At 38.8% G+C, this 20241-nt stretch overlaps 1 protein-coding gene across 2 annotated transcripts; it reads left to right on the forward strand.

The window, feature by feature from the left end:
* Positions 1–20: 20 nt before the first annotated feature.
* LOC111337775 (BDNF/NT-3 growth factors receptor) lies at positions 21–16781 on the forward strand. Of its 2 annotated transcripts, none has more exons than XM_088737070.1 (15): positions 21–159; positions 2218–2387; positions 6550–6762; positions 9453–9642; positions 10343–10425; positions 10794–10856; positions 10973–11037; positions 11378–11465; positions 11560–11690; positions 12141–12225; positions 12580–12707; positions 13138–13287; positions 14239–14396; positions 14900–15267; positions 15636–16781. In XM_088737070.1, exons 3-15 carry the CDS (start codon positions 6559–6561, stop codon positions 15987–15989), a joined length of 2067 nt encoding a protein of 688 aa, XP_088593196.1. In that variant the 5' UTR covers positions 21–159; positions 2218–2387; positions 6550–6558; the 3' UTR covers positions 15990–16781. The 2 variants fall into 2 exon arrangements, with proteins under 2 accessions (XP_088593196.1, XP_022799872.2); XM_022944137.2 differs by lacking the exon at positions 21–159 and adding an exon at positions 1240–1457.
* The last annotated feature ends 3460 nt before the right edge of the window (positions 16782–20241 follow it).

The following is a 20241-nucleotide window of genomic DNA, read 5'->3' on the forward strand; positions in this document are numbered from 1 at the left end:
GTAAAGCATATTGAGGTATTGCTTACAAAGTTTTATTTAGGACTAGGCACGAGGTGGAATGAAAAAGGCCGAGCAACACAAGCAGAGTCTGGGTACTGACCTTGAGTCAAGATGGCGTCGGCAGGACTCATATTTTCTTGCAGTTCCAGAAAATTACATGTAAGTGAATGTAATTACGTAAATACGACAAAGTTGATGAGATGAAACCTGGAGAAATGAAAAGCTTGTTTACAAAATACTTCCCTCCCGTCGGTCCTGAACGATTCTCCGCCCTTTAATAGCGGGAGACGTTCCCATAGAAGTATGTATATATACTTACAGGCTAGTTATAGCAGTAGCGTTAAAACTCTCGGTTAAACAAAAACAAGGCAACACTTATTCATGTTCTCTTGGATATGAAGACTTTGGGCTTGGAGCTCATCTGCAAATAGCGAATGCTCGTACTGTACCAAAGAAAGCGAGTCGTAACAAATAGAAGGGCGATAGAGTCAAGCGATCGAGCTCTGAGTTTTCAGTTGATGAATCTATGCCCTGTATGTGTAGTCTTGGCCTTCAAGCAAGCCCCTTCCCGGGAAAGCTCGTCTGAAGGCGTGTACTGACTTTGTTATCAATACGCAAGCGTAACAAACATCAACTTGAAGATTGGGTAAATCTGTGTCATTGATGAAACTTATGAGAACCTTTAAATCAGAACTCCGGCAGTGCTTCATCTGGCCGGAACTTATCAAATATCAGCCCGATCATTCCATAGTGTCATAGTTTTTTTGATCATTCCAAGTGTTATTTCCGTTTGTTTTTCACCAAGAAAGAACACTGTTTGTGAGCCAGTTAGTTTTACCAAAAGACGATCATTGATGGGTGTACTGTCTCTCAGAAAAAAGCCATCGTTCTCATGACCATGACACAACTGAATGATTTTGTGAATAATACGTTGTTTTAGTCAACCACGCTGTGGTTGATCCTCTCTTTGACGATCATCACAGTTTCCAGTGGAGGGTGCTTGACATTTACATCTCCATGTTCATTTAAAATTTCGAAAAAATATCAGAACACCAGCGTTCAGTAGCATTTAGGGCAGACACGTATTTCAGCCATGAGATCACTATCTCCACCTGCGGTCATGCACTCATGTGTCAGTTGGTTACTCGCGTACGTGGAATAATTAATTTCTTCATGCGCTGCTGATGTTAATTTGGAGTGTTGTTGCACAGTTCAAGATGACTTCCGAAAGCGAGGTCGCAAGCACGCACATTTGATGCCTGAAGGTCTTTCATCAGCAAACAGATTAATCAATATTTTGTCGATTGAAGCAAATTTGCTGCTTGATCATCCAGTTTAGATCAGGTTTTTGGCTGTGTGAAAAGAACATTCACGCCCGCGTGACATATAGAGACAAAGCATTGAGGCAACGACACCTCAAAAGGCAATGCGCGGTGTTTCTCACGAACTAATGATGGGTAGGTAGCTCTTAAGATTATTTTTTCACCGTTTTTTTGACTCCATGGTTCAAAGAAGCTATTGAGATCGAGGGTTTGAAACTTGTGAAGATCTGTTGTGAAGACAAAATCTTCCCGTCACGTCAGAACACCGAAATTGCGTTCGTTGCAAATCTATTTGTTTGAATCACGCGTGGCTCTTGGAGCTGGCCTTCGAAAATCGCGACTTTTCTTATCAAATAGAAAACACTTAAAAGCTTACAATAAGGGCACAACTGTTCTTCTTTCCGGCTGTGAACAGTTTTAATTTCTTAGAAACAATATTCCTTTTATTTTTATGGGTGAAATCATGTCATGTGTCGCAGACGATTTCTTCCACATCGCGTTCAACCACAAGAAAGACATTTTGTGTGATCTTGTTTGCTTTTAAGCCGAATAAAAAGAATTACCTCAAGATTGTTCATATTTTGTATGTCTTCTTTCTAATAAAGTTTGCAGGAACTGTGAATCGACGAAAACTTAGGAAGATGACTTTTGTGTCACAATTTTCTTTAGCTCTGAATATTGAGAGCGAAACTTGACAGGGTTATTTTTGCTTTTATTTACCGACAAGTCAAAAAATCGCAGTGTTTGACGTATGTATTTTGTTTATTTGCAATTTGACACTTGCTAAACGTGTGAAGGTCGATGGTGCAAGACTTCTATTGTTTCGAAGAAGTTTTAGTTTTCAATTTTTAAGTTCTAATTCGCATCGCCTCAATTCTCGACTTTTTTTCCTCAGATAAAGTTAGCCGTTATAACCCGTTAGATCTTGTAAATAATCATTCGCATTTCGAACTGAAATGGAAGAAGGCACCTCTTGTGGTTGAGGACGAGAGAGGCATATGTTTTGAAGCAATACGTGATCAAGGAAGGGGAAAGAGGTATCATGAAGCTTCCTGCAACATTCAGGTACTAATATTGCTTATATTTTGGTAATATTCTCTCGTATTTTACGAGTTTATTGTGCTTTGCACTTGATAATTTCAAAACAATATGTAGTTAGACGGTTTAAGTTTAATTTCTTCGAAGTGTCGCAATCCTTTGGTGGGCGATCGACGGACTTCATGCTCTTTAGCTATCCAGGTCATCACACTGACAATCGAAATTCAATCACGTTTTTGGGCTGTAAACACGTTTACACCCAGACGGTCAATCTGTGTATTGTGCATGAGATTGTACATTCATGCATAAATTTGCAAATATTTTGCTCTCGATTGCTCAGTAACACATCCGTCAGCTTTTTCAACACAAGCATTGGTCCACATACATGATAGTTTTTGGTTCTCTTTTAAACGTTGGAATGCTGTCGAAAGGTCACCAACATGAAAGGTCACAGCTCTGCATGTTTTCAGCGTATTAAAAGGTTGATGTTATCCGTGAAACTGTCGCCTTGTTATTCCCTCCACCCTTTGTTCTACTCACTTCAACACCTTTGTTGTGATCTTAGCTCGTGCTTCGTTTCAAGTTTAGTTTGCGATGAGATTTCATTGTCGCTTGAATTAATAAAGAACTTTATGCATTTGACTTCACTGCTCAAAATTTAATTACCAAGAGAGCTTCATAAGAAATCATTCATTTAAATGTATAAGGAATTAGACTTTTTGAGGGCCGTCTCTACTACTTAAACACTTCCATCATGATAATTATTCAACGAGAAAATTGAAAATCAAATCATAGTGTTCCAAAAACAATTTACTTTCTGAGATCTTTAAAAATATCAAGTATCCGTTACCGGAAATCGTAATAGAAATTGTTATGTAAAAGTGCTCACTAAAATAGAGATTTTTTTTAAAGAAATTATTAGCTTTTGATGGTTAAAAGCATACAGTTTCTAATCTACATATCAGAGGGTGATTTCACATTTCACTGTCTCCAGAGATGATGCTGACATTACATCACACAAAATTAGAAATGATGTTAGGAAGAAGTGGTTCAGCAGTGATGCTATGCAGTAGAATGTGGTATGAAATGAACAACAGATTCCTCTGTGGAAAATGAGAACCTACTAAAATTGTGCCTTCTGACATCTGGCTGTGAGATGTATTTGATAGTAAGTCACCCTCGGTGTAAAAACCTGGCGAGGTTTTCTTTGTTTCATGAGGTATTGTTTTGCTGTATGCTATTGTTTATAATGTTTTGTGTCTTTGTTTTACATCACTCATGAGCTTCATAGGTTTTTACACCGAGGATGAACCCTGATAGTTGCATGACCCTACTTTGGTCTAAGAGTAGCAAAAGAAAAAGAGGCTGTGTAACTGGTGGCAAATATCAGGGACAGAAGAGGCCCTATAAGCTCACTTGAGAAATCTGAAATTTTTGATTTTATTGGGCTTGAATTCTTATGCAGCAGTATTATTTGAAGTATTCAAATGACTTGCATACAATTGCATAATCACTGGGAATATTGTACTTTAGAATATCGAGCCTAACGTATACAAATTCAAACTCAATTTATGTTAATTTCAAACCTTTCCAACTTTGAAAAAAAAAATAAAGAGTTTGAAACTTTCGAGTTCCAACAACAGTAGGTTTACTACAACAACTTCTCTGCTAAAAATTCATACAATTTGTTGCATGATACTACAATTTTTAGTTAAGTAAGGCACCAAAACTGTTTGGCAACCACATTTTGACATTAAAATTGTGTTGCTGTCATGGGCAACTGGCTCAGTTTTCAGTGTTAACAGAGGGGGACATTGATGTTTGCAGTATTGCGGTGAAGACAACTGGCATTACAGTGTTGCAGTGGTCTCAAACCTTACAGTGAATGGTGGTTTTAATTTCAAACCAAGGGTGTTTGGTGAAATAAACCATTTCCAGTGTTGCAGTTTTTAACCCCTTAAAAACAGTTGATTTTTGATATTCAAACAAACATCTGAGTTGCTGCTTGACTCCAGGCCCTATGGGTTTATATTTTACTTGACCTCTGGACCTCTACCACATGCACTATTGGCCAGTCAAAGACCAGCTAGCGCATTGTAAAGATGAGTGAAACAGGTAAATCCTCAGACTTTTTTACATCATGGTGTCAGTGTGTTGACAATTTCTCTTGTGGTGATGCGGTGTTTGTTCTATTTTGTTAGTGGTGTTGTGGTATTCAGAACCCTCCCCCCCCCCATGTCCCCCTCATAATGTGTTTCACTTCTTTTGAGTGGCTTTCATGTTTGATGGTTGGTGAAGCATTGGCTCATGAGATTTGGTTACTATTGGAAATGAGGAAGGTTGCCAGTGACAACACTGTTATTGAATTTAAAAACCTATTGTCACAAAACTTTCTGTGCACCACATAGGTTTTCATCCATTTTTCCTCCTGTTGGAAATACTGTCAAGTGTTACCACCTCAATTATTGGAACTTAACTGAAAATACTTTTTGGGATTTTTAGATTGACTAAACATCACCAGTGGTGTCTTAAAATCAACTTGGAAAGGGACTCTCTCATGAATGGAAAAACTTAAGCTCGATCCTTTCTTACAAGTCTTTTGTTTTTTTAATTTTATTTTTTCCTATCTTTTTCTTCTTCTCTTTTTGTTTCATTTTTTGAACTCTTCACAGAATTTTGTGCCATTTTGGTATTGTGTGTTATAGAGTATTTAGCCAACTGTGATGGGTGATTTTATACCCTCCCATTTTCAACTTCATTTTTTCATTCAGTCCTATAAATAGTTTCAAGTATCAAAATATTCAATTACTATTCCTAGTGCTGATTCTAGAATTGTTAAAATTGTGTAGAACTAGAATTTTTGCTTTAAAAGGACAACCTACTCATTTGCCATAAACACACAATAACATTAGTTATATGTTAGGGTGTCAGGCTGTCAGGGCGTCAGGCTGTCAAACATGGAAAAGCTGAAGAACTTTCAGAGATTGCAGATAATCTAAAACAAATTGTTTCATGGAAGACCAAGCAACCTCTAGAACTAGTGCAAGAAAAAGGCTCCTCTGTATGGCTCACAGTTCTTCCCCTTCAAGAACATGGTTTCAACCTCAACAAGAGAGAGTTTCGTGATGCTGTCAAATTATGCTATGATTGGCCGCTTGATGACATTCCATCAGTGTGTGCGTGTGGGGAAAACTTCACAGTAGACCACGCAATGATTTGCAAACGAGGAGGCTATGTTATCCAACGGTATAATGAGTTGAGAGACCTCGAGGCCAACCTTTTGAGTACATAGTGTGTACCGATGTTGAGGTCGAGCCAGTTCTCCAAGACATCACTGAAGAACAACTCAGCAGAGGGTCTAATAGAGTACAAGACGCAAGATTGGACATTCAGGCGCGTGGCTTCTGGGATCCCCAGAGCTCGGCATTCTTCGATTTGAGGGTTTGCCACCCTAATGCCGAGTCTTACAAGGACCAGGAACCACAGCAGATTTATCGCATCCATAAAAACAACAAGAAGCGGCTGTACTCAAGGAGAGTGTTGATGTTGAGCATGGCTCGTTCACACTGCTTGTATTTACTACTACAGGAGGGATGGCGATGGAGTGCATAAGATACCACAGCCGATTGGCTGAGCTGATAGCCGCCAAGGAAGGGGAACGATACTGGCAAACAATTTCCTGGATCCAAGCAAAGACATCCTTTGCCCTCCTTCGGTCGGCCTTAGTTTGCCTTCGAGGATCACGGGTGAAGCGCAGCTCTGCATTTGACTATAATAATTGTGACGTTGAAATCGCAGCTGCCGAGGGAGCCATTGACATTGTTTAATGCTTTTTAGCAGCCTTGTATATAGGGTTCTAGATTTGCCATTCACCTTTCTCTTTTCTGTATAGTTTTAGATATATGCTTTCACTTATCAGATTATTAGACTTTGAATCTGTTCAGATTTGACTCCGTTATTTATAGTTTTCCAGACACTTTGACATTAAAAAAAAGGAGTAGATGTGAGCTGAAAGTGAGTTATTTTGGATCGTTTTTTACGCTGTTAATATTTTGTATTGTAGAGGATTTTATTGAAATTATTGCTAAATAAAGATTATTATTATTGTTGTATGTTAGTTACCCTTTTCTGTTTATTTTAGTTTTTTGTATAGTGTCATTAATTTTTGTTTTAATTTCTTACTAACAAGAATCACAGAATGTTAACCTACTCCAGTAATTTCACCCTACCACCACCATCAGCTGCAGCAGCAGTGGACAATACCAATGTGCCTGACAGCAGCAATTATTCTACTATCCTGGCGGCCATGATCCCGTTAGCAGCTGTGTGTTTTGTTGTGGGGATTGCCTTGCTATTGTATCGTTACTATAGGAGAACATCTGGACCAGTCTGGATTCCTAAGGTATTAATGAAATAAGTCATGTACTTGCAAATATATACCTTGAACAGATTATGTCACAGTTCCATGTAAATGTATCTATTAAAGGGCTAACTGGTATTACTGTGAAACTGAGAAAGCCATGGCACTAGAAATATTTATGGAAGGTCTTTGCATACAAGAAAAAAGCCACTAAGACACCAGAAAACTAACAAACAACAACATTGTTAGTTTGCAGTTTTTAAGTTTGCTTGAATGTATGTATGGGACTTGGTAATTATTGTAGTCTGCAGAGCAGGCATAATTTTGGTCAGTAAGTGCTCAGTATTTCTTGGGTAAAATTAGAGCTGCTATCTTCGATGTTTATAGCAATGGAGGGCTGGGGAGAGAAAGAAATTTTTACCAAGGTTGTGAGTGACAGTCAGAATGAAGGAGAAGGGTAGGAGTGGGACATTGGAAGTTTTTTGTCCTTGCCTTTCCTCACCCCCTCCCTCCACAGTCCACTCTAACCCTAAATAAAACATGGCAAGTTGATTAGAAGATTGCTAGCTTGTAGCATTAACTTGTTGTAATAATAAGCCTGCACCGCAGGCTGTTGTTATCGGTCACCACACATTAATAGCTTGTTAGAGTCTCCACAAATTTCTCTCAGTTTGTCGAGTTTCACGGTGAATCTTTCCTTTGATTTTTTTTCTTAGCCTGGTGATTTCAATAGCTTGATTTGTTTTCATGTCCAAATTAGTTGTTAATCATGTGATCATATGAAGATGAAAAGGTGGTTTATAAAGATTATCTCAAAATGTTACACCATATTATTAAAAAACACACTGTGTGCAATCAATCTATCATATGGCATATTATTCCCAATTTTGTTCTTAGAAAATCGGAAACAACACAAAGAATTATAAAGAAACTCCTTTGAAGATCTTGGTCAAGTTAAAACGATTTAAACTTGGTTGTTATGGAAACTTTACGTCACACTATAAATAATTTTCAGTCTTTCAAAGGTTCAGTCTGTTTGGCAACTTTGATCTTCCTTGCTGTTCAGGGAGGATCAAAGTAAAAGGGCTAAAAACTTTCAAATTGGAATTTCGATTTGCTCTGCGCCATGTTTAACATGTAGTTGAAATGTGCGATTTTTACGAAACTTTTTGATACACGATAAAAATGTTGAGCGCCAATTTTATGTTCGTCAGAGTAATCTTCGTGAAATATGTTAGTGTGCAAAATTAACTACCTCATCGTGTCTCGTAGGATAGGTTTGTAGTACCTTGAAATGTTAGATGTTTGAAGTGCTGAAAGAAAAGTAAACAAAGATCTGGTCACTTTTTATCTTCACCTCTGGTGACACAATTTGCATTTGTATCAAGCTATTTTTTTGGTCTCTCATTACACCGTGTTCGTAGTCTTGGTTTCGTTAGCAGTATGATCTGAGATCTTATCTCCAACTCTGAAATCCAAGACCCGGATTGGTTTTACTTTGTACTTTTGTCGAGTGCGGGAAAATCTGGGGCTTAATTTGAACTCGGAAAGAAGCCACAATACCTTTTGATTGAAGAAGAACTGTCATCAAGGATGATATCTCTCTGTTCCCAAGGCTGCTTTACAGTTTTGTCGAGGGTTTAGTTATTATAGAATTGGGAAAAAGACACACTTGTTCTTCAATGACGCTTGACTTTGGAATGAGAAAGAAAATTTTCAGCACCGGAAACAGATCACGTAATGTGTACGGTATGTTTGAGTTTCATTTTGAATCAATTCAATCAAATCAATTTAAAAATGTCTCTTGTCTTTTCACGTGAAGCAATTTTAGCCTCTCTTGAGACTTAGTATGTTCGTTACAGTTTTTACGGTAAAGATTTTTTAAAACAGACTTGGTTAGTTAAGGAAACGAGCTATCTTTTCACGCGATGAAAAAGAATACATCAGCGATGAAGGACAGTTTCTCGTGAAAATAAATGAGTAAAATGTATTGTGATTTCTGTCAATGTGTTTTCTAATTTATTTGAAGATGTCGCACCGAAGATTGTCGATTACTGCTACTGAAATAATGAAAGTACACATTTAAAGTAATGGTTTCTTTACAGCTGTGAGGGATAAGTGTTTTTTTTTGGAAGCAATTGTTGAAAGGTTTTGGATGATTGAAGGTAAATTCAAAGCGATTATCAGCAGTCGCAGCTTGAGAAGTTGTACTCGCTCAAAGGCAAATTGTACCATCTAATTAAGAAAGAATGACACTTTATTGTAATGCCGCAGAACACAATTTGTAGATTTACATAATTTCGACTCACAGAAATTTCTGTAATCTGTGTAGAAGCTGTTGCTCTTGCATCAGTGTAGACAACAACAGCAACAAAAAACTCTTTTAGCCGTACACATGAAATTAAAAATAATATTTTGGTGATGAAAAGTTCGCAAAGTCGAAGAATATGACACCTTCTCTATAGGTAGACAGGGAGAATTCAGATTCGGTATGGTGAGTAAATATAAGAGACATCACTTTTTCTTCTTTTTGTGTTAACCTATTTTAATTGAAAACTTGTACGTATTTGACGTTTTCAGTTTATAGTGTCATTCTCAGCGCAGATTTAATTCACTTATCCTCTTTTTCCTACCATTTAGAATGATCACTTATCGGTAGGAATCCTTGTAGTTCCAAAAACTGTTGCATGCGTGCCTAAACAGTAAAGCTTAATTTTTATGATTTTTTTCAGCTCGCCTCTGTACGCGGTCGATACCGCACTATGAGTAATGAAGACCAAGCCAGTCCAGATAATTTTATAATGGGATTCTGTAACCCGATCACAGAGAACTCAGTGGATTGTTTTGACAAGGCTGACGGTAAAGTTACTGTGTTGGGTTACAGGCCACTCCGTGAGGACACTTACAAACATGGCGTGAAAGGTAAAGTTGTATGTTGTGTTTCTATTCGGAACTTCGAATATGGAAGGACGGTGTTATAAACTGATATTTTCATTGACGTGTTTTAAGATGGAGAGTCCTCGTTAAAAGAAAACAAAGACAACACAGAAAAAAACAACTAACATACCCTCTCTGATAGCAGTTTCTTGTTTGTGTGGAATTATCGGTGTTTGAACATGTTCTGACCAATTCTTAGAGCGATTGCTTGGATTTTTATACTTGATTCGCTTTTTTTGCAGTGCGATGTTGGAAATAATTGCTCTAATGATAGCTCGGATTTTCGTACTTAATTCGCTTTTTTGCAGTGCGATGTTGGAAATGATTGCTGTAACGAGCGAAAAATTAGCAAAACACGTGTAGTTGAATTTATGGATTTTCTTGCTCTTCTTCCTAAGGGGTGCTTTTCTTTTCCGATCTGATTAATTTTTTTGTTTTATGGTGCCTGTTACCAACTAGTCCAAGCCAAATACCCTCGTTCAGTCAACGGAAACCGCAACAAAATTCAAGATTCAATGTTGTAGATAATTAGGTGTTTTGATCGGTCCAAACGCGCCTCTCATCACTTTTACTCATTTTTTCGTCAGTGCGCGCGCCTCTTGGTTTGCTCGTGCATTACCTTTCCCGTCATCAATAGACACATTAGTGCATTTTCAATGATTTGTTCGCGTTTCATTTTTTTCAGATTATAGCCAGCTCTTTAAGCACATGTTCCCGCGGGATCGTTTGGTTAACGGCACTGATCTCGGGACCGGGTGGTTTGGAAAGGTGAGTCTAAAAGCAAACGAAAAAGAATCAAGAACAAACCAGATTTTATAGGTGACCTAAAAAAAGTTGGTTTATCACAATATCGTATGGTTGGTGTGATGCGCACGTCTTTCCAGACACTTTTAAAAACATAGGTAACAAAAACAGGATCTACAATAACTGTGGTCTCACCGTTTAGAACCGAAATAAATGAACATTATTTGAATTAAGACAGGGGAACCCTCGGGTCATTAAAGAGTCGTTATTCCTTTACAGTGTTCTACAGTTGTGAATTCATCAATTTCATCTTTTAATCCCTCAAATAACCCTTGACCTGTGTAATTAGCCACGTTACAATTGAAATAACAAATTCCCTTTTTCCTCGTAAGGTTTACGAAGCAGACGCTCTTCGCATTAAAACAGGATTGAGAAGAACCAAAGTCGTGGTGAAAGTAAGCTATTTTGAACTGCTTCTTTAATGCTATCTGTCTTCATATTTTGTTGTTGGTAGAACTTGAATAAAAAATTGAGGTTTTCAACTGTTTCGTACTGGATCTTTCTTCTTTAGGAACTGCGCAAAAATTTTGACTCAAAGGCGAAGGAAATGTTCCTAAAGGAAACGGATGTTTTAAGGTTAGTGCAGAATGGTTGTCTAGAATTGATTTTCGTAAGACCATGACGATACTAACCGCCTGTTTAACCTTCAACAAGTTTTTTATTTCTCTCGTTCTCCATAATGCTGCAAAACAGCAGATGTTTCCTCATTTAGTTTTAAAGAGCTCGAAATTTTGACGGAGAGTTGATCTTTTTTGTCATAGGTTTACGGGGTTGGAAAGTTAAAACAACGTACCATTTAATACCCTCAAACTAAACTCGTTATTACCTACCTTTACTTAACATCGCGTGACTAGATATGTTAGTTATTTACAGTCTTAAGAGTAAATTCTCGTTTCATTTTTTTCCAACCAAACAGGTGCGTTGAGCACAAGAACGTTTTGAGTGTTTTAGGACAGTCAACAGAACAGGAACCGTTTCTAGTGGTTTTGGAACATTCTCCTTTGGTAAGATTAATATCAGTGTTGTAGACCTCCTAAAATGCTTTTAGAAATGTTTCTTTTGTTAAGTACACACAGTATCTCTTTTGTTGTATAACAGGGAGACTTGAAGAAATTTCTCCTGGAACAACGGTCCGACAGGAAGCGGGAAGGTGTTCCACTGCATCTGCGCATGTCTATTGATATCGCTTCCGGGCTCCATTGCTTACATGCAAATCATTATTATCACAGGTGTGTGAGTTTTTTATGTGGATAATAACGTCTTAGTTCACATAGAGGTCAAATCCGCTGGAACGAAAAGATTGTAGATGGTGAAACGATTCTTGATCAAGTCCAACCACATTGCTTCAGTAGTGAACTTGCATAAGGTACCAGGCTTACACCCCTTACCGTGAAGCGTAAAAAATTCCGGGTTTTGCGGCCAAGTGGTTTTTTGGTTTCGATGCAGCAAGTTAGTGCGGTATGAGACGACTGGAATGTCTAGCAGGAACCAATTTTTGCGATTTTCTTTGCAACCAGTATACTATTTACAATGAAAAAACGTATTATATTCTTTTTACTGAAGAATACGAATGGACACCTTATTCGCATGCGGATTCTTTCTATAACATTGAATTTTGCGCTAGTTATTTTGCGGGAAAATTATCACTAATGATTGTATGATGTGCCATTTTGTTTTAGTGACCTTGCTGCGCGAAACTGCTTGGTATTTCCAGATTTGTCTGTGAAAATCGGAGACTACGGAATTTCAAGATGCATATACAAGGTGAGATAGGATCATCCGGTATAAGGAGTCTTTATCGAAGGGAGGCACAGGTTTTAAGCTCGTGGGAAGCCTGATTTTTTTTTCAACTTTTAATTTCTGCAAGTTGATAGCATTTATGACGATCATTTACACATTTTAGGTTGTAAATGAAGGCCCTCTTTAGTACCTCTATTGTTTTAGTTTGTGCCCAAACGCAAATGCGCTTTTCTTGTTCTCTTAAAAACGAGTCGCCTTGAAATGTGTGGGATATTTAACGTTATGAGTTTAAATTTTTAAAAGTAATTTTAAGCGGTGCCCGTAGTGTTTTAGTACTGAACGAGAGAATTGAAAAGCGTCGTTTATATTTGATTTTAGAATGACTACTATAACAGACCGCAAGCTCCCAACAGCATCCCCGTTAGATGGCTAGCACCTGAGTGTGTAGTCTTTCATGAAGATGGAACTTTAGTGACTAAACCACCATCAAGTCAGGGAAATGTTTGGTGAGTTGCGGTGTAGATTGTTTGCACTCGATTGGCTGTGCATTCAGAGTTTTTCTGGAACTCATTGAACATGATTCGGCCAACCAAGGGATAGATGCGACCATTTGTATTCTCAACCAATGGATAACAGACTCGGGAGACACGTGACTTAAGTTCAATAATATCCTCCCCCTCCCCTACTTGGTTTGGTGATGTTGTAGCAAGCGCTTGTAGAAGTTTAGTTGAGGTGGACCGCTGTGCTGTTGTGCCGTGCACCATGGCCATCAGGTATGGTAATGGCTACCCTAGTACTTTTATTTTGGTCGGTGTCAAACAAATAGAAAAGATTCGGAGGTTTAGCGGATTAGTGGTCTTAAAGCATTTACGTGGATAAAGAAGATGGTCTTAAATCTGATGAAAAGTGCGAGTTTGATATTTGTTGATTTTGCAGGTCATTTGGAGTAACACTTTGGGAAATTGTGGGAGGTGGTAAGCAACCATATGAAGACTTACCAGATGAAGAAGTGTTACAGAGTGTGATACAGGATCAGCTGTATAAGTTACCTGAACCGCACAACAAAGGAAATGTTCTGGACGTACTGTAAGTGCACACTGCTTATCTTGAACAACATTTGTATAAAGCTCTGCACTCAGATAATCATGTGTAACACTTTAAAGCAATTAGTTAAACACCGATTGGTTTGAGTTACGTTAGACATAAAAGGTCATTGGCCAGGCTCAGAACCTTATCTTAATCGCTATTAATTGTCTCAAATGATCATGTATGTAAACCTAACACTGGCGGCGACCTACAATGGAGGTTAAAAGTACTAAAATCGAATTCTTCCCCCGTTCTCTCCCCCCGAACAAGGTTGAATTTTACGCACGTCGTGAACTTTTCCATGACGTAATGACTGTTTAGTTTTACCAACATTGTTAATTGGGGGCTGGTGGGGGGGGGGGAGTTGGGTAGGTTGAATTGGAGGCTCTGTGTACACATTTCAGTTGGTAAAAAGTCAATCACTCTCCCAAGGAGACTTAGGTAGATGGGTCTCAAAGTGGTTTCATATTTAAATGTCTTCTATATCAGGGAGGTAGATTATAACTAGCAAGTCGTAGTAACTCTTTCCTTTTAATGGGATCTGTAAATTCGTATTATCTGTGAAGTGATGAACGACAGAATATCTTCCGACCACATCGAGTATTTACAAATTATTAGTTTCAAAGTTATTTGTGATTGCGACGTAAAATGTTTTGTAGCCCTTGACCTTGTATTGCGTGGATAACTATGTGACGGTGGCATAGGGCTGAGGTAAAGTCTCCAATTAATAATAGGCTTCACGTCCAGCCCTCTACTTCTGTTACTAATCTTCCTTTCGCGCAAAATGGAGATTGAAAATGTTGCTTTTAAACGTGTGTGATCCTTACCTTGATGTATGGAAATTGAGCAGCGTCACAGTTTTCACGGGTAGCCATTTAAAGTCCTGGGTTTGCTCAGACCTCATCCACATCCCATTTGACAGTGTGCCCTGAACGGCATCCTTTTTTGCAGTTATGAGCTGATGCTTCAGTGCTGGGTAGAACCTGACGGAAGACCTTCGGTTCAAAAACTCGAGTCTACGTTGATGTCTCTGATGTCAGGTTGCTCTGTACCCTGTCTTACGACCACTGATACCGTGAAACAACGAACGGAACTTCTCGCGAGTCAAGGTTTGTTTGGCTGTATTCGAGACTTACTTGAGCAGAGAGGATATTTTCAATAAAAGAAAAACATTGCACAATTCTCCTTCGTAAATACTGATGGCAGTAATTACGTAAATAACCTTGTGAACTCGGTCGTTGCTTAACTAAGTTTGAAGTTCGTTTTAGCAAACTACGTCAAACATCCAGCTGGGCCTCTAAGGGTGACAGCATTCAATTTCTCCTTGCAGCATCACTGCTGAAACAAGCGTAATGGTTATGACAATAAAGGAAATGATCATCAACTAAAAAAACTCTTGATTTTTAAACAAATTGTCTGTGACAGCACTTTGGAAAATGTATAGAGAATAACATGGAGAATATGTATACTCATATCAGGCGGTAAAGGGTTACTCCTTTTTGACTTGTGTCTACAGTTGCTAAGCTGATGAATTACGGTCGTTGAAAGCAGTTAAACTTTTTCTGTTTGAAGCATTGTTGGTTAATACCATCATTTTCACCGTAACTTTTAGCTGCTCCGGATACTAAGAGTACATCACAACCGATTGCCGTGGTTCGTCCTCTTCGCCTCGAACAAGATGAGCCACAGTGTAATCATACTCAAGTCCATCAGAGCAACTCTAACGACCAAGAACAGACTCCATCCGATGTAGAAGTTACCATTATTTCTTCGGAACCCCCACCGCCAGTTACATACATCGGAAATCCCTTGGAGGAACTCAGGGAATGTTCCGAAACAGCGGAAAGTCCATCATCGGAGGAGGCGGCTATGGACTCTCAAACGTCCGTGATCGTACATCCGGAGGATCACGAGTATGTGATGGTGCCTGGTGAAGTCATCCGTAGAAGAGGATCAATTTTGAAGAATCCGAACGCCCCTGTGAGTTATTTGATCATTCTTGCATTCTTTGAGAGCAGAGAGAAATTAAAGCAGAGTTGGTTGTGAATCGGTATTCCCTCCTCTAGAACTGCTTATATATGTTGCCTAAAATCCACCAGCTAACGGGAAATAACTTTTGGACGACTTCTGTTTTTTTGTTAGCAGGGGCGTTGAAATGTGTTGAGTAAAAGGTTGGTTTTTGTCTCATTTGTATGTACTTTCAATGAAATTCCTATCTGGCCCCTCTCATGAATAACTTATTGAAAATTCATTTGTGCCTTTTGCTATACTCACCAAACAATCCCAACGATGATTGAAAAGAATACTAACACATCTCATATACTTTTCTTTCTTTATTTTCGTTCCAGTCAAAGCCCCCCAAGGTGGTTCATTTTCCAGTCAACATTCTCGCCCTGCGAACCGTTCACAAGTATGAAAGGATGGACTCCTTTGAAGAGGATGAAGCAGACGCTAATCCTAGAACAGATGACGAAGACGGAGAAGAGTCTGTAGGAAACAAATCTGAATTTCGTGCAGAGAAAGACTTTGAAAGCCTTAATTCAGAATTAGCTGTAGTCAACGGGACAGATTTGGCCAACGAACCGCCATTATCGCCGACTGAAAAGAAGATTAGAATGGCTGCTGGGCGGAAGAAAATGCTCGAAGACGGCGATAAAGAGTGGGTTACTGCAGTGGAATCGAGTTCGAGCCAACCTGCTTAGGTTTGGAAGAAGTTTGACGGACGTCTGTTTGTGGAACGAGCAGCAAGGCAATCCTAACTGATGAACTGATGAATGGAGATGCCGGCAAAGTGCGACAAGCCCCAAACGGTCGGATATTGTAGTCAAGTGACTAACGTAGTTTCATAGGAGATTGATAGACCAAAACTAACATCCATCAAAAAAAAAAAAAAAAAAACCGTTTATAGATACGAGTGGCTCCTCGCTGAAACACTACAGTATGTTTTGTTTTAGAAAGGTTCGAAATCGGCCTTAAGTTAATTCTTTAGAAAGTTGATTATAGTCATCACATGTCATGAATTAGTGTTTTGGATACAAGGTTAAAGGTACCATTAGAATCCTGAATTTGGTACTTTCAACTCGAAAATAGAATTACAGTGCACGAGGAACAACAACAAAAACCCTTCCTAAAGGAAAGAATATTGCATGTCATATCGGCAATCCTCTTGCTATGGAAAGATTGAAAATATTTTTCTGGGCTTCTGAACTCGCCCGTTTAACTTCGATTTCAGCGGTATATTTTTGTATCTGCTTCAGAAATCGTTGACTTCCGTCATAATTTGATACGCATATAGTGCGTTAGCAATTGAAACTTCGATTTCGAACAAGTTGTTTTTCAAGCATTTGTCGAAAATGTGATAGCAATTGTGTTTATCGCATTACATTTGTAATGGAATATATTTTTAAATGAGTAATTATGATAATTTACAGAAAGGAAGAGAAGATTTATGTGCAAAATGTTACTAAAATAAAGGAAAAAGTTCTTAGTTCTTATTTTCTCCAGTGTTCTGTCTGGCGTAAGGATCAGTTTTATAAGTAAAGTAGCTTGATAATGTGTAAGAAACATTTTTCCATTCTAATTGGCAGAGAGAGACAGAGTTTTCAGGCAACACACTGTAGAACTGAGAAAGGTAATACGGAGCGCACATTAATTTCGTGTACTGACTGAACTTTTTTGGAGCGTTAAACTTAACAAAAAAAGAGAAAGAAAATTTATCCGTGGAGTGAACAATGTTGTTTTGACCGAACTCACAATGAAATTTACACGCTATCGTGATTCGTTGTATCTTATGTGATTTACGCGTTCTGCTTCTGCTTAATGATGAACAGCTGTCAAAATGTTTTCATTAACATCATTAATAAGTGGTCAATTGATTTTTCTCGTCCAATTTGGAATAAATGAGTACTCGTTAATTTTCTCAATGTGCACTTAGCCTGGGGGTCCTGCGGACACGATCAGTTTTCGCGGTCTTTGAAAAAATACCTCTGCTCTCGGAATTTTGTCAGCACCCGCACTAATGTTCTTATGTTTTGGAAAGGTTCCGTATGATGATTATTTGTCTAGAGAGAAAGGGGTAACGGGAATGGAAAAACAACTCTGTTTCCAGTAAACAATAGACCAGCTTCTCTGAGAACTGCAAATTTACTCCCTAAAACGAACCACCTTCAACTGAGAGGTTGACGTGTTAGTCTGTTGGCTTTAGAGTGCCGAAGCACTTTGGAAAGGGATAAAACTGGAATCAAAACGATGCAAAGGCGTATTTTTAAAGCATTCGGGCTTGTACACTTCGTTGTATGGAAAGGAACAGTACAGAAAGGAATACAGTTGGAAGGAACAGTGACAAGAAAATGTAACTACCAAGATGGCGGCTGGACGTGTGAAATTTCTAGTCGTCATCTCAGTATGGTCTCTCGCTCTTTCGTACACTTTTGAGCTTGGTAAGCACTGCAACTTACACGTAAGAACAATCAAGGTGCCTTTTGATGGAAATAGTATTACGCCATGGATTAAAGGGAGTACTTTGTACCGAAATTGGTTGACGATGAGACGTTCTGGTAACTACTTGAAGTCGAGAGTGAATTATTACGGCAACTGCCGGCTCAGCTACTTTTAACTTAGAGCTACTTCGCCTCTGTGGTGATATATGCACTAATCCAAGGCCTCTGCCTACAAAAAAAATGTTCTGATTGTGACCGGGTTGTGGCCCGAAATCATCGAGCGACTCAGTGGTGTGATGGCTGCTCTTCGTGGACTCGGCAAATGTGGCGGCGTACTACCTAAAGAGTATCTGCACATGATGTCCACTAACAACAATTCGAGAACCTTTAGGTCGTGCTTGCAACTCTTACATCAGCTTCCTTTTGCGAATGCAAGTCTAAATTCTAGCGGCATTTCTAACGCCGAGTCAACCTCAGAGGAAAATGATAGTGACATCAGTTTCGAGACAGAGTTTGATAACATTGTTCGAAAGCACCGCGGAAACTTCAAGATCGGCCATGTTAATGCAAACAGTGTTGGTGGTTTCAAATTCTATGAAACAAAAACTTGGCTACTCAGATCTCTGGAATATTCGACGTTCTTGTTATTTCTGAAACCAAAGTTGATGCAAGTTTCCCGGACAGTCAATTTCATATCGATGGCTATCGCTTATGTCGCAAAGATAGACAGGCTGGCGGCGGAGGGTTAATAATTTATGTTAGAAGTGATGTTTACTTTATGACAGTGAGACAGCGCGAAGGAATGGCCCTTGAAAATTTGCTCACCTTTAAAACAGAGTTTATGGCTCTCAAAATCAAACTAGAAAAGGGCTGGATAACAGTTGTTGGGTTTACAGACCTCCGTCTGTACCGAAATCTCGATGGATTAATGAACTCTCATCACTCTTTGAAGCAGTGGCGATGCTTTCAGATACTGTGTTTTACGCCGGGAATTTCAATGCGGATTTATTGGATCCAGACAAACCTCCAAAAGATAGTAGAAGCCTCTTAGACTTGTTGGATATCTTTTATCTTAACTGCTTAATTACCAAGGCAACTCGTAAGACCAAAACAACTGAGACACTACTCGATTTCATCCTGACTAATAACAAGACAAAGACTTTGACATCCGGTGTGGTGGATACTCAAATCAGTGATCATTCGTTGATTTTTACTGTCTTGCGGTCTGTGGCGCCCAGATCGCGTTCAAGAAAAATATGTTTTCGTAGCCTAAAAAATTTCAACCAAGAGAAATTTTTGCAGGATTTACGTATAGCACCTTTTACCATAATGAATCTTAGACTATTTGATGATGTAAATTACAAACTTTTCGCCTTTGAACAACAGTACTGAAGGACATTGGAGGAGCATGCTCAGGGGCAATCAAGTCCCATATATGAATGAGCAATGGCGTAAGGCCATTAAACATCGAAATAAATTATGGCGGAAATTTACCAAAGATCGCACGGACACAAATTACGAACAGTATAAAATTCATCGTAATAAATAAAAGAACACTTTTTGAAAAAGTCAACATCGTCTGATAATTAACCTACGTGAGTCAGTTCTGGAATGCGTACCGCTCATTCCTACATGGTAAAACAAAGCTAATGATATTATCCTTGAAGAAAATAATGTTGTCATAACTGAGAAGAGTGCCGTTGCAGAGCTTTTTAATAATCACTTTATTCAAACCGCTAACAGCGTTGCACGGATAAATGACAGTGACTATGGACAGGACTTCGAAAATCATCCTAGTATTTTTGCCATTCATGAACATTATAGGGAAATCAATACGCCACTTTCTTTTGATTTTCACTGTACCAACTGTGTGCAGGTTGAAAAACTGCTTAAAGAAGTTAATGTGAGCAAGTCGAGTGGTCACGATATGATACCGCCACGACTAATCAAAGCATCGGCAGCTGCGATAGCTGAGCCCATTGCTAATATATTTAATGCCTCAATTGCTCAAGGTTGCTACCCGAGTGTATAGAAAATGGGGCAGGTGACACCGCTGTTTAAGAAGAGTGATGAATTAAAAAAAGAAAACTGTAGGCCTGTTACAGTCCTACCTGTACTCAACAATATATATGAGAGGCTGTTAGTAGCACAGCTGAGAGACTTTTATCAAGCGATCCTGTCGGATTCCATCAGCTCTTACAGAAGGTTCTACAGTTGCGAGACGGCGCTGCTAAAGTTAATTGAGGACTGGAGGGCTATGCTGGATAAAGGGGAATTAGTTGCGGTAGTCTCAATGCATCTTTCTAAGGCTTTCGATGTTATTCAACACAATCTACTTTTAGCAAAACTCAAGGCTTATGGTGTGGGAGAGAGAAGTTTTGCGCTCTTCAAGGATTATTTCTCGGGGAGACAGCAGAGAGTCAAGATTGGGGACAGATTTTAAAAAGAGGAGTTCCGCAAGGGAGTGTTTTGGGGCCTGTGTTTTTTAATATATTCATCAACGACTTGTTTTATT

Source organism: Stylophora pistillata, chromosome 10, assembly GCF_964205215.1.
Source record: "Stylophora pistillata chromosome 10, jaStyPist1.2, whole genome shotgun sequence".
In the NCBI taxonomy this organism is placed as follows: Eukaryota; Metazoa; Cnidaria; class Anthozoa; order Scleractinia; family Pocilloporidae; genus Stylophora; species Stylophora pistillata.